At 36.2% G+C, this 12,278-nt stretch overlaps 1 protein-coding gene across 2 annotated transcripts in view; it reads left to right on the top strand.

The window, feature by feature from the left end:
• Nucleotides 1-12,278, top strand: part of LOC149787822 (DNA helicase MCM9-like) — a 198,334-nt gene that overhangs the window by 148,592 nt on the left and 37,464 nt on the right. For both annotated transcript variants that reach the window (XM_089974035.1, XM_089974037.1), the window contains one exon: nucleotides 8,699-8,834. In XM_089974035.1, coding sequence (XP_089830161.1) covers nucleotides 8,699-8,834 — 136 coding nt within the window. The remainder of the gene's footprint in view (nucleotides 1-8,698; nucleotides 8,835-12,278) is intronic.

Here is a 12,278-nt window from a genome sequence, read left to right as displayed (position 1 = left end):
TTAAAAAATTTGTATGATAAATTTAACGCGCAAGCAAATCAGTTCGAGGGGATACAAAAGTCTGTCACCGATATACAACTCACTACTGCTAGTTTTTTTGGAACCCCGACGGTGACCGAACCGAATCTTGTGGGGATAAAAAGTACTATTTCGGAGTTTACAACGCTGTCGGGCCAATTTTACACGTTACGAAAAAATTTTAACAGGGCTGATAACACCATTGATAAATTCTTTGGTAAAAAAAATACCAGACCGGATGAAATTACAATAACTATAAATGATATCACTGCGTATAGACAGGAAATAGAAACAATCAAAACTGATGTTGAAGTGAACAAAAGGAGTGTAGACGCGCATAAACGGGAAATAGAAATAATCAAAACTGATGTTGAAGCGAACAAAAGGGGTGTAGACGCGACACAGGAAATAGGAACAATCAAAACTAATGTTGAAGCGAACAAAAGGGGTGTAGACGCGCATAAACGGGAAATAGAAATAATCAAAACTGATGTTGTAACGAACGAAAGGAGTATAGACGCGCATAAATGGGAAATAGAAACAATCAAAATTAACGTTGAATCGATCAAAGGGAATGTATACATATATGGACAGGAAACAGAAAAAATCAAAACTGATGTTGAAACGATCAAAGCGGGGTTATACGTGCATATACAGGAAATAGGAACAATCAAAACTGATGTTGCAGCGATTAACAACAGACTACCGAAGGTGACAAAAATAAAAATCCCTCATGAAAACACCATCAACACAGTATACACGATTCAGCATGGAACATTCACTTGGACTCCTACACATAATATAATAAATATCACCGCAACTGTTAAGGGTATTTATCGATTTACATTGGTTTCAATGATGCAGTTTAATATATCATCGTCAAGTTCATCCGGGTTTAACAATACAATATCAACAATTGTAGACAAGGACGCAACTGAACCGTTTACAATTAAAGCCGTTGATAGAACTTTAACCAGGGCAGACATTATATGGTATGTGGAATTTGTAGCGGATCTAAGTAATTAAAAACACTAGCTCTTTTAAAATAAAAATGACCACCAAGGTAATTGAATCAGAGGTATCACCGACGTCACATCAATATCGATTCAATACCGTAAAAGAATTCTCCGCGAATTTGAAAACGCTTTCCGAACAATACCGTGTAAAAATAAAAAAATACCGCTGAAAAATAACCACCATCGACGCGGTCGTGTACTCGGTGTCAGGTATAGTAGCCGGTACCGGTGTTATTTTATCCACGGTGACCATGATGGCCCCGATCGCTGTTCCAATCGCTATCTCCGCGGCGACAACAATTGCTGGAGTCGCCAACGCAATCACTAGAAAGATATCATCGTGTTCTCAGAAAAAACTCAACGAGTATACAGTAAAACATCAAATAGTATCCGACGCGTACTCGAAATTATCCGGGTTGATCTCGTTGGCGATAGATAATTCGTTTATATCCGATGCTGAATTCTCCACGATGGTCCAGTTGCATGACTCCGCGATGTCAAAAATCGAGGATTTTCAACTGGAAGCTGGAAACCACGTGGCTGAAACCACTTCAATGGGCTTAAAACACTCTCCTGAAACCACTTCAATGGGCTTAAAACACTCTCCTGAAACCACTTCAATGGGCTTAAAACATCCTCCTGAAAACAAGCAGGTTGTTAATATTCGGTGTTGAAATTAAACAATAGAAACGACGAATAATAATAATGTCGCTGAACCCCGAAGGGTTGCAATTACTTCAATGGATCGCGGAGAACACCACTCCGGTACAAACAAATATGATATCGATAACATCAACGAAGCCAGAATTCAGTGTAAACTTCCCCTCTCCGGTTCCAGTGAAGGAAATAGCGCTGGCAAAATTGCGAATATATCACAGTTGGCCTAATATCCGAGCGGAAGCATTTAACGGACAACAACCTAATAAGTCGCTGGTTTTTGCATGGACAAATAAACCTGATGGGACCCCAGACTGGAATGAGATTACAATACCAACTGGGTCATACCAAGTAGAACAAATCAATAAAGAATTTCAACGCAGGATAAAATCGATCACAGGAAAAGAATCAAAAATCGCTCTTACGGTTCATGAACCGACGTTATCGTCGACGATTGAAATAAGCACACCGGGGTATATTGTTGATATTTATAACAGTTCAATAAGAACCATACTAGGTTGGCCCGAGAATCCACCTAATGAAATCCCCGCGGACTTGCACACGAATGCGCAGTCATATCATGAAATTAATCCCAGTTATCAAGATAAATTGTCTATTATGAAAAACACGTTATTACCCAGTTGGTTTATATTTCAAAACAGGAATGCCATGCAGTGGTATTTTCGGTATGACAAAACTCCTGAATCGATCGTCATATTAACAGTTATTTTAAATGATATCGATAGTTTTTTTATCGAGATTAATCGTAATTACCAATTGCAACTAGAACAACTACGGAAAACAAAAGCACGAAAACACGTTGAGGTGTTAAATCAACTTATATCAGACATGGAATATATTAATGAGCGAATCGTTAAAATAATATCCGATAACAACGATGATAATAAACAAAAATTCCTAACCGAGTATAATATCACAGAAGCCGATTTACCCGATTTCAAGTTTCCAGGATACAACGCGCCAGAACTAAGAAAGTCTCTTATTGATTTTCTCGGTCCATCAACTATCCTCAAACACGATAACGGAGATGGTGGTAGGCATATTGCTCCATACAACGTAAATATCGCATCGGTGATAGCAATCAATCTAGTGTGTGATGTTATCGAAGGGAGTTACCAGGTAGATACCAAGCAATCAAATCAAGCTCAACAGGGGTATATCCTTTATTCATTTTCACCAACAGCCCCTCCCGGATTCTTAATCGTTGAGAGCCCGATTAATCCGGTCTATATGCGATGCCATAATCGGTTTTTAACGAGAATTAATTTTAGACTTACCGATCAGTCAAATAACCTAATTGATCTACAAGAGGAGGAGTTAGTAATCACTCTGTTTGTAAGATCATTGTAAATAACTTCTTAGCAGCAGGGGGGGCAATGACATCGACGCGGTCGTCGCTGTGTTTACCGGACGCTGACGACGCTGGGATCGGCTCGCAGAAAGTGTATTAAACCAGATGACATCACCGTCGTGTAGGATGGACCGTCGTCGTTTTTTTTTTACCGGGCGCTGACGACACCGGATCCGCTGAGTGCAGAAAGTATTAATTAAGCAAAATAACGATTGGACAAAATGTCGGATTCGCCCACCCTGCTGCTTGCAGTTTCAGAAAGAGATGGAAGTAAGACGAATGGAGTTGCAAAAAGAGAGTGAGGAGAGAGAAAGACATGCAGTTACAAAAGGAAGAGAGAGAGAGACAGACAGATGCAAAGAGAGAAAGATGAATGGGAATTTCAGATTAGATTAAAAGATTTCGATCTGGCAAAAGGAAAACACTTCCCTTCTTTTGATGTTTTAAGAAATATCATGTTAGTACCTCCTTTTCTGGAAGAAGTAGCAGACAGATATTTTCCTTATTTTGAAAAAACTGTGGAGAGTTTGAAGTGGCCAAGAGAGTACTGGACTCTATTATTGCAGTGTGTACTCACTGGTAGAGCTAGTGATATTTATATTTCACTGTCACTAGAACTGAGTGCAGACTATGATGTAGTTAAGGACTATATCTTGATGGATTATGAGTTAGTCCCTGAGGCTTATCGCCAAAAGTTCGGAAACTATAAAAAAAGAAGCTGACTGGACCTATGTCGAATTTGCATGGGGAAAAAGTACAACAATTTGATAGGTGGTGCTCTTTTAGAAGGGTTAATAAATATTATGAAAGTCTAAGACAACTCATCTTGGTTGAATAGTTTAAGAACTGTGTCCATAGTGACATTAGGATTTATCTTGATGAGCATAAGGTCGAAACCTTTGAAAATGTTGTTCATGCTGCTGACGAGTATGCTTTAACTCATAAATTTCCTTTTGTAAATAAGACAAATACTCAACAGTCTTCTGGCAGAAAAGTATTTCAGCCTAATACAAGCCCTTCTAAATCTCAGACTGGTACAACGTTTAAAAATCAAAATTCAGGTAAGCTTGATCAAAGATCCTTGTCTTTTCTTACATGTACCTATTTCAAGAAGAAAGGACACATTATTGTTGATTGCTACAGATTTAAAAATAGGCATCAGAATCAAGACAGACCTATTCGAAATGCTCTTATTTCTAAGAGGTCAGGGTCACGGTCACGGTCATGTATTGAAAGCAATACATTTGTTGGGTCTAATAAACCCCAGTCTGATTTTATTATGGAGAATTATGAACCAGTCATATCAAAGGGTTCTATATGACTCTTGGGTGATTCGGCCAATCCTATCCCTATTAAAATTTGAAGGGACACAGGAGCTTCTCAGAGTTTTTTATTGTCAGATACTTTGCCTTTTTCTGAGAAGTTATCTTCTAATGAGAGTGTTCTTATTCAGGGAGTAGAGTGCGGCTTTGTTGATGTTCCTCTTCATTGTGTAAATTTTTCATCAGACTTAGTCTCAAGACCTGTGACAGTCAGAACAGAGTCTGTTTTAGCCATTGAGGGCATTCATTTATTACTAGGGGCCCAGAGTGACAGAGTGGTCTAAAGTGCTCTCCGTTACGGATCACTGCCATCTCACCTCTATCTGCATCAGTTTCAGTCTCGGATTCGGCTAATGTGGGTATGTGAGAAAGCTTGCCAGTAGTTTCTCATGGGTCGGTGGTTCATTCCGGGGTTTTCCTGGGTTCTTCCTCCACCATTAATACTGGCCGCCATGTATAGCCTATTGTGTGCTGAAAAATGGCGTTAAAACCTGCAACAACAACATTTATTACTAGGCAACGACCTAGCTGGAGACAAGGTTGTGGTTTAATCCACTTGTAACTGACCAGCCTTGTTTGGATCAGAAAGTTGATCCAATTGATAAAGAATTCCCTGATTTATTCCCAGTTTGTGCAGTTTCCAGAGCTATGGCAAAGAAAACTCTTGAGAATGATGTTGATCTGGAAAGTATTCCTTTAGCTGACACATGTATTTGTCAGGCTTTTGATGAGGTCACTTTCACTCCTTGTTTGGATCAATCAGAAGGTATTGATTACAGTGATTGAGTGGTCAGTGAACTATCAGATTGTAGATCCAAAACCTTACAGACAGGAAATACTTAGTCTGGTCCATGAAAGACCTAAGCTGTTCATTTAGGGGTTAATAAGGCTTATCACAAGATCTTGACTCACTTCTATTGGCCAAAAATCAAAAGTGATGTTGGTAAATACTGTAGATCTTGTCATACCTGTCAAATGGTAGGAAAACCCAGTCAGAAAATACCTAAGGCTCAGCTGCAATCTGTTCCTGCATTTGATGAACCATTTAATAGAATTATAATGGTAGATTGTGCTGGTCCCTTACCTAAGACCAATTCAGGTAACCAATACCTGTTGACTATTATGTGTGCATCAGCAAGGTTTCCAGATGCAACTTCTTTGAGGAATATTAAAACTAAAACAATAGTAAAAGCTTTGATAAAGTTTTTTTTTACACTCATTTTGGCCTTCCCAAATCTGTCCAATCAGGTCAAGGGTCCAGTTTTATGTCTGGAACTTTCCAGACTATTATGCTTGAATTTGGCATTCATCAATTCAAGTCAAAAGTGAAATTATGGTTGACAAAACTTCATTGGAGAGAACTTTTGAGTCTGGTAATAGAGTTCTGTCCCTCTTGCTCATTCTTCAAAATTTTCTTCAGTTTAGGTATTATGGCCCTTACAAAGTTAAGAAGAAAATGAATGAGTTAAATTATAATTATAGAGCTCTGGGATCTAAATAAATTATAGGAGTACCAGTATATTGAAAGAGATAGGTTAAACATGCAATCAATTTAGTTGTACCTGTCCCACTCAGTGAAGATTTAAGTGAAGGAATATCATCAGATTGTACTGATATTGGAGTGACAAATCTTTGGAATTCAGAAATTATGAAAGATCTGGACAAGAAACTTTAACATTTGCAAGAGCAGGAAAGGAATGAACTTAAACATTTATTAATTGATTTTGAGCACTTATTTCCAGATGTTCCTACAAGAAGAAACAAAATTTTCCATGATGTTAAAATTGTAAATTCCAAAACCTGTGAAACAAAACCATTACAGGATGATACCCTCTCAAACAGGAACACTTGAAAAAAGAAATTCAGTATTTGCTGGAGAAATATTTCATAGAGCCCAGTAAAAGTTACTGGAGTTTACCATGCATACTTGTTCCAAAACCAGATAAAAATTTCCATATGTACACAGATTATAGGTAGGTGAACAGTGTGACAAAAACAGAATCATTTCCATTACCAAATATTGATGACTGTATTGATAAGATTGGAAATGCCAAGTATGTCACCAAATTTGACCTTCTGACAGGATTTTGGCAAATTCCACTGACTGAAAGAGCAGAGGAAATTTTGGCATTTGTGACTCCAGATGGACTTTATGAATATAAGGTGATGCCATTTGTGATGAAAGGGTCGCCAAGTACTTCTCAGCATCTCATGAATATGATCACCTCTGGTCTAGACAATTGTGATGCTTACATTGACAATGTCATCATCTTCAACGACACCTGGAAAGAATATTTAGTGATAATTTGGAAATTCTTTGACAGACTCACAGATGCAAGTTTGACAATTAATTTATCCAAAAGTGAGTTCTGCCGTGCTAGTGTAACTTTTCTAGGGCATATTGTGGGACATGGACAAGTTAAACCTATAGATGCTAAGGTCAGTGCTATCTCTGAATTCCCTGTGCCTGTTAATAAAAAGCAACTGATGTGATTTTTAGGTATGGCTGGATACTATCGAAAATTTTATTCCAATTTTTCTATAATTGCTGAACTTCTGACAAATTTATTGAGTCAGAAAAACAAATTCGTTTGGACTGGAAAATGTCAGGAAGCTTTTGATAAGTTAAAAGCCATACTTAAAAGCATGCCCGTTCTTACAGCTCCAGATTTCAGCCAATCATTTAAACTGTCTGTTGATGCAAGTGATGTTGGAGTTGGAGCAGTTTTGATTAAAGAAGACGAAAATGGTGTTGATCATCCAGTGTGCTATTTTTCTAAGAAATTAAATAATCACCAAAGAAATTATTCAACAATAAAGAAGGAACATTTGGCTTTTTGATATTAGCTTTTCAACAGTTTGAATTTTACATTAGTTCAGCTCCTTCTTTGATTGTGTTTAGTTATCACAACCCCCCTACTTTCATCGGCAAGATGAAAAATAAAAATCAAAGACTACTAAGGTGGAGTTTGTTGTTACGGGAATATGATATTGACATCAGGCACATCAAGGGAAAAGATAATTTAATAGCAGATGCACTTTCCTCTGTATAGAAATGTATTATTTCATGTACACTGTGTACAATTCTTAAGAGTTCTTATGTTTTTTTTTAGCCTCAGATATAATTAATCTATGGTGAAAAGAAAGCTTTATCATATAAATCTTTCTTTTTCTTTATGGGGGAAAGTGTTACGCATATGCACATTTAATTTAATTTATATTTGATTTAATTTAAATGACTTTTTATAAGTTTTAAATTTTTTAGAATTTCATTACATGTCAAAGTGATGTAATTTTGTTTACTTGGAATTTGATATTTTCCAGAAAATAGTTTCACCTGACTGTTTTGACAAAAACACCTAAAAATAGAACTTTGTATCCTTATGCTGACCTAGTTCCTGAACTTGATTGAGAATCAAGTAAACAACTTTCTATTTTTAATCTTATTCTTAGAGTAAAATGATTGGTTTTTGTGAAGGTCATCCTGGGAATACATGACTTTAGATGTAAACAGCCTCTATTTCGAAAGTCTGGTTTTACCAGAATTGCACAGTAGTCATGTTAAATACCTTTGTCTGTAGAGAAATAATCTCAGCTGGGTTTCGATGTGACAAGACGAGTCTAAATTTTATTTTTTGGAATTATTCTTTTTCCTGGAAATATTTGAGTGCTAATACAGAATTCATGGAATAAGTCATTTCTTGAAATTTTATTCAGAAATTCAAACACCAGAATATTATTGTCTGTGGAATAACAAAGAACTGTAGACACTACAGCACTATACTGACTATACTATACGTCATCGCCTTCCATTTTGGATTTTTTTTGTTGTGACTCAAAACTTGAATTCATTAGAACATTTCTTTACTAGGACTTCTAAAATTAAATTCATGGATGATTATTTCTGGATTTGATTTCTTAAAACCGTAAGTTTTTATTTTTGTCATTTTTACAGTGTTTTTCCAGGGAAATAAATTGTTACATTTTTCAAAGCTTGTTGTTTTCACTCTTTCTTTGTTACTGTTTATTAGAGCCTAAACACGTAACATAAGAGTGGTCTTATGAACATTGGTTTTTCACCAAGACTTCTTTTGATATCAAGTTAATCCTTAAAGAAAATAGTGCAGATCTAAAATCAAGTATGAACATCTTATCACTCAAGAATATCAGACATGGTTACAACATTCAGCAGTAAAAAAAGAAGTGATTTTATTTTCATTTCTTGGAAATTCTGTTTGGTCAGTAGAACATAAGTCTCTTTGAGGGATTTCTGTTTCTTTTACTATAGCTACCATCTCTTTGTTTCTTTATAGTCCATATCTGTGAATGTTGCTCTAGCTAGCCCTCTGCTTAGTCGGTTCGATCTTGTCCTGGTGCTTCTCGATTCCCAGAATGAAGAATGGGACAGAGTTGTCTCTACCTACATACTGGAGAATAAGGATCCACTGGGTAAGTGTACACATACAAAGCCAGTCCGTTGTTGAGTGAGGCCTGCAATTCATAAAACTCTTTTGTGTTGAGGAAGTTGTAGGCTGTGCCATATGTCCTCACTCTATCCCAATCCCTTCATCATACCTCAGAAAGTTAACTCCAGTTTTGTGTTGATCAATTAATTAGCTGTACTGATATTTACAATGACAGAATTCAGTGACTGAAAGACCCCCTGATGTACATGTTGCCATTTTATAAGAGTACATAAAAAAAGAACATGATGCAATAGCTGGGCGCAAGTTCAAAGGCTTTGACTGGCGGTGGGTGGGAAAATGTACTGATATTTACAGTAATTGAATTCGGAGGCAGAAAGACCCAGAGATGTACATGTGGTCATTTATTAAAGTACATCAAATAAACAACTTTAGCTTTCATTGTTCTGTTCATCTCCGAATGTAGCGGAATAAGCAGTGCACGTGACCTCAGAATCAAGACATGTTGAGACTTAGAAAAATGTCATTCGTAAGTGGGTGACAAGTCGCCTAACAATGTAAACTTCGCCTTCATCTGTCAGGAAGGCAAAAATGACTTCGCCCTGTGATTATTTAAGAGGTACATTGACTGACCATACCATATTTTTTTTAAATGCCCCTCGCCTTAGAATGGTTTTTGTAGCGAAATGTATTCATCAAGGCATCAGTAGATAGGCCTAGTTTTTATATCAACTGCTTTGACAAACTCTTGCCCATTCACAAGCATTGTGTTTTGATAGATGATTGACCATTAACCCTTTTCTGAGTAAGGTAGCAAATATCAATTTGTTGCATGATATCCGTTGTTGATAAAACATACAAACTTGTGTTTTAAGATCAGAATTGGTGATCTGGATATATATTAACTGCATCTTATACACTATTTTGTCATAAAATTAGTTTGAAACTATAAGTGAACCAGTAGGCCTAACGGGAAATAATGGCAGACTTTGCTAAGTCTGGGATGTATCAGTTTATTATATTGTCTGTTTTCTTAAATCATTGGGCAAATATATTCAGGAAAAAATAAATCATTGAAACCAAAGCCTGGGTATTATTTTATTAAAGATTTAACTTTAAAATGCAAATTATGTAGGTCAGAAACTTATGGGACAGTGCTTATTGTGGTATTCGCGAGATGCGCTTTAAGGTCTAATCTGTTTTTTGACTCGACATGTATTTGAAAAAATACGGGGAAAAACAGCAAATCAGATACTATTTATTTGCCTAAAATTACTACAAATATGTGTACAAATAAATAAACCAAAAATGTGTGATCCTGTCAATCGACTTTTTGTAATGAAGCTATATTATAGCGAGTGATTACATTACAAAAACCTCTCCATCTAAAAATAGATGCACTCACGTTTGTGTTGATTCTGTAGGAAAGAAGGGACTGCAACTTTTGATGGTGGGACTCTTATTTTTACCAAAATGGGAGTCCTGGACTCTAGTTTTAAAATCCTAGTGAGATCTCTGAGGGTACTAACTTAATACTGCCAGTAGAATCAAAACATTAACATGACTCTCCCTTTCCTCTCTCTGCATTTGTATTTCTCTCCCTTCTTTCTTCTTCTGCAACTGTATTTCTCTTTTTCTTCTATCTCTTTATAGGTTGACGTTTTCCTCTATTTGATTTGCAATTCCACCATTACTTTCTGAAGCTGAAGCTTTGCTAATCAGAATCCATCTGGGGATTATTTTGTCTAATTCCTTTAATTTCCTACCAACACCAAAGACAGACTTACAAATCCAACTCAAAGCATTTATCATCCAAAATTTCCTTCCAAACCATATATTGAACCAAACAATTTTATTTCTTGCTTTGTTTAAGATGTCTTTACTTCCGAAATATCATGATGTATGTCTTGCAAGCTCAAGCAACTTACCCTTTTTCAGACTATAACCCATTATAAGTAGGATCTCAAAGCAAATTTCACTACATTAGATGATGTTGTGACTGCTTGTTGGTTTCCCTAAAGATTTCAAAACTGTCACATGTATTAAAGGGGTCATTATACCAGCAAGTTGTTCTCCACCTGATTGTTATTTCTTTTTTCTTACATTACTGGTGGCAGAGAGCAAGTTTGTATGGTATGATTTGTGCTGCAATTTCAGCATTGTTGATCATGCAGACTTATAATCAGACCACTTTTAACCTCTTAACCTTATGCAAAGCCTTTAGCACTGGGAAATGACTAATGCATGGGACGGTTATAACATGTTGCTCATGCCTTGGGGTGATAATGCCGTCCACACATGCAGATGCAAATCAAATCTCAGGTCAAGTGCCACTGAATATGCAGATTTCTGTTCTGACAGAGAATAATACTACAAAAAGTGATTGTTCTGAAGGATTTAATGCCATGGCTCAAAAGAAGAGGGATTATACTTGCCATCATCATACATAAGTCAGTTTAAATAAATCTATTAATTACTAGCTGATAATCCTCATGCTGAACAACACTCCAGCACAAATTGTGAATTACAAAGTTCTTCTTCACCATCAGTAACGTCGGAAGAAAAAAACAAAAAAGGTGGAGAAAAACTAGATAAATAAGTATATCTCCGCTTTTTTCTGACATACTGGTAGCGTAATATTAGAACAAGAAAAAAAGCAGAGATCTACTTGTTGGTCTAGAGAAAAAGTAGTTCGTCCAAGGGTGATTTATTTGGTGTTTTAAACTTACTTTCTTCACTCTGAATATAATCTTTTTATGATTTCGACCCATGTCAGTATCCAGCTTGCCTTGATTGTCTGTGGAATGAATAAATACCCCACTGGCTGCAATAAGACTAATTTTACTTAAATTGAAATTGCAATAATATGTTTTAGTTTCTTATAAACATTGTAATATTTTGAATTAAAACTTTACAAGATCTATGTGAACTGCACTGATTCAATACTATTGACATTCTTTTTGTTACTCTTGGTTTTCTGTCGGTATTGACAGTTTAAATGCATGCATCTTACCGACGTATAGCTCTTGATGCCTTTTTCATGATGTATATAAGTTCCAATTATTACAAAGTTCTATTGCATCACACAAATAGAATATACTAAACGATTCAATTTCAAATATACTGAACTGCCGTACGAAAGTAGAGATTCCTTTCAAGTAAATACTATGTCGATTAATGTAATATCCAAAGCTTATTCACGGTAGATCAAATAGAGTATCCACACGCACTCTCTGAAACTGAAAATAAAGGGCAGCAATTCCGCGTGACTGTCATAAAGACTAATTAATAGTATTTACCACACCGTATTGCGATGAGATACTGGAATATGAATCCGGTGTCATGACTGTTGATACAGTCATTTCGGACATACTATTAAATAATCCATGTATACGTACTTTCATATTTTTATGCTTAAGATGAAAAGGTATTAAAAAGTTTGTTTGAAGCTAGAGCGTCTGCACCTATT

This window comes from Sinohyriopsis cumingii, chromosome 11 (genome assembly GCF_028554795.1).
Source record: "Sinohyriopsis cumingii isolate HCF-2022 chromosome 11, ASM2855479v2, whole genome shotgun sequence".
NCBI classification, from domain to species: domain Eukaryota; kingdom Metazoa; phylum Mollusca; class Bivalvia; order Unionida; family Unionidae; genus Sinohyriopsis; species Sinohyriopsis cumingii.
This window is presented reverse-complemented; position numbering and strand designations above follow the sequence as displayed.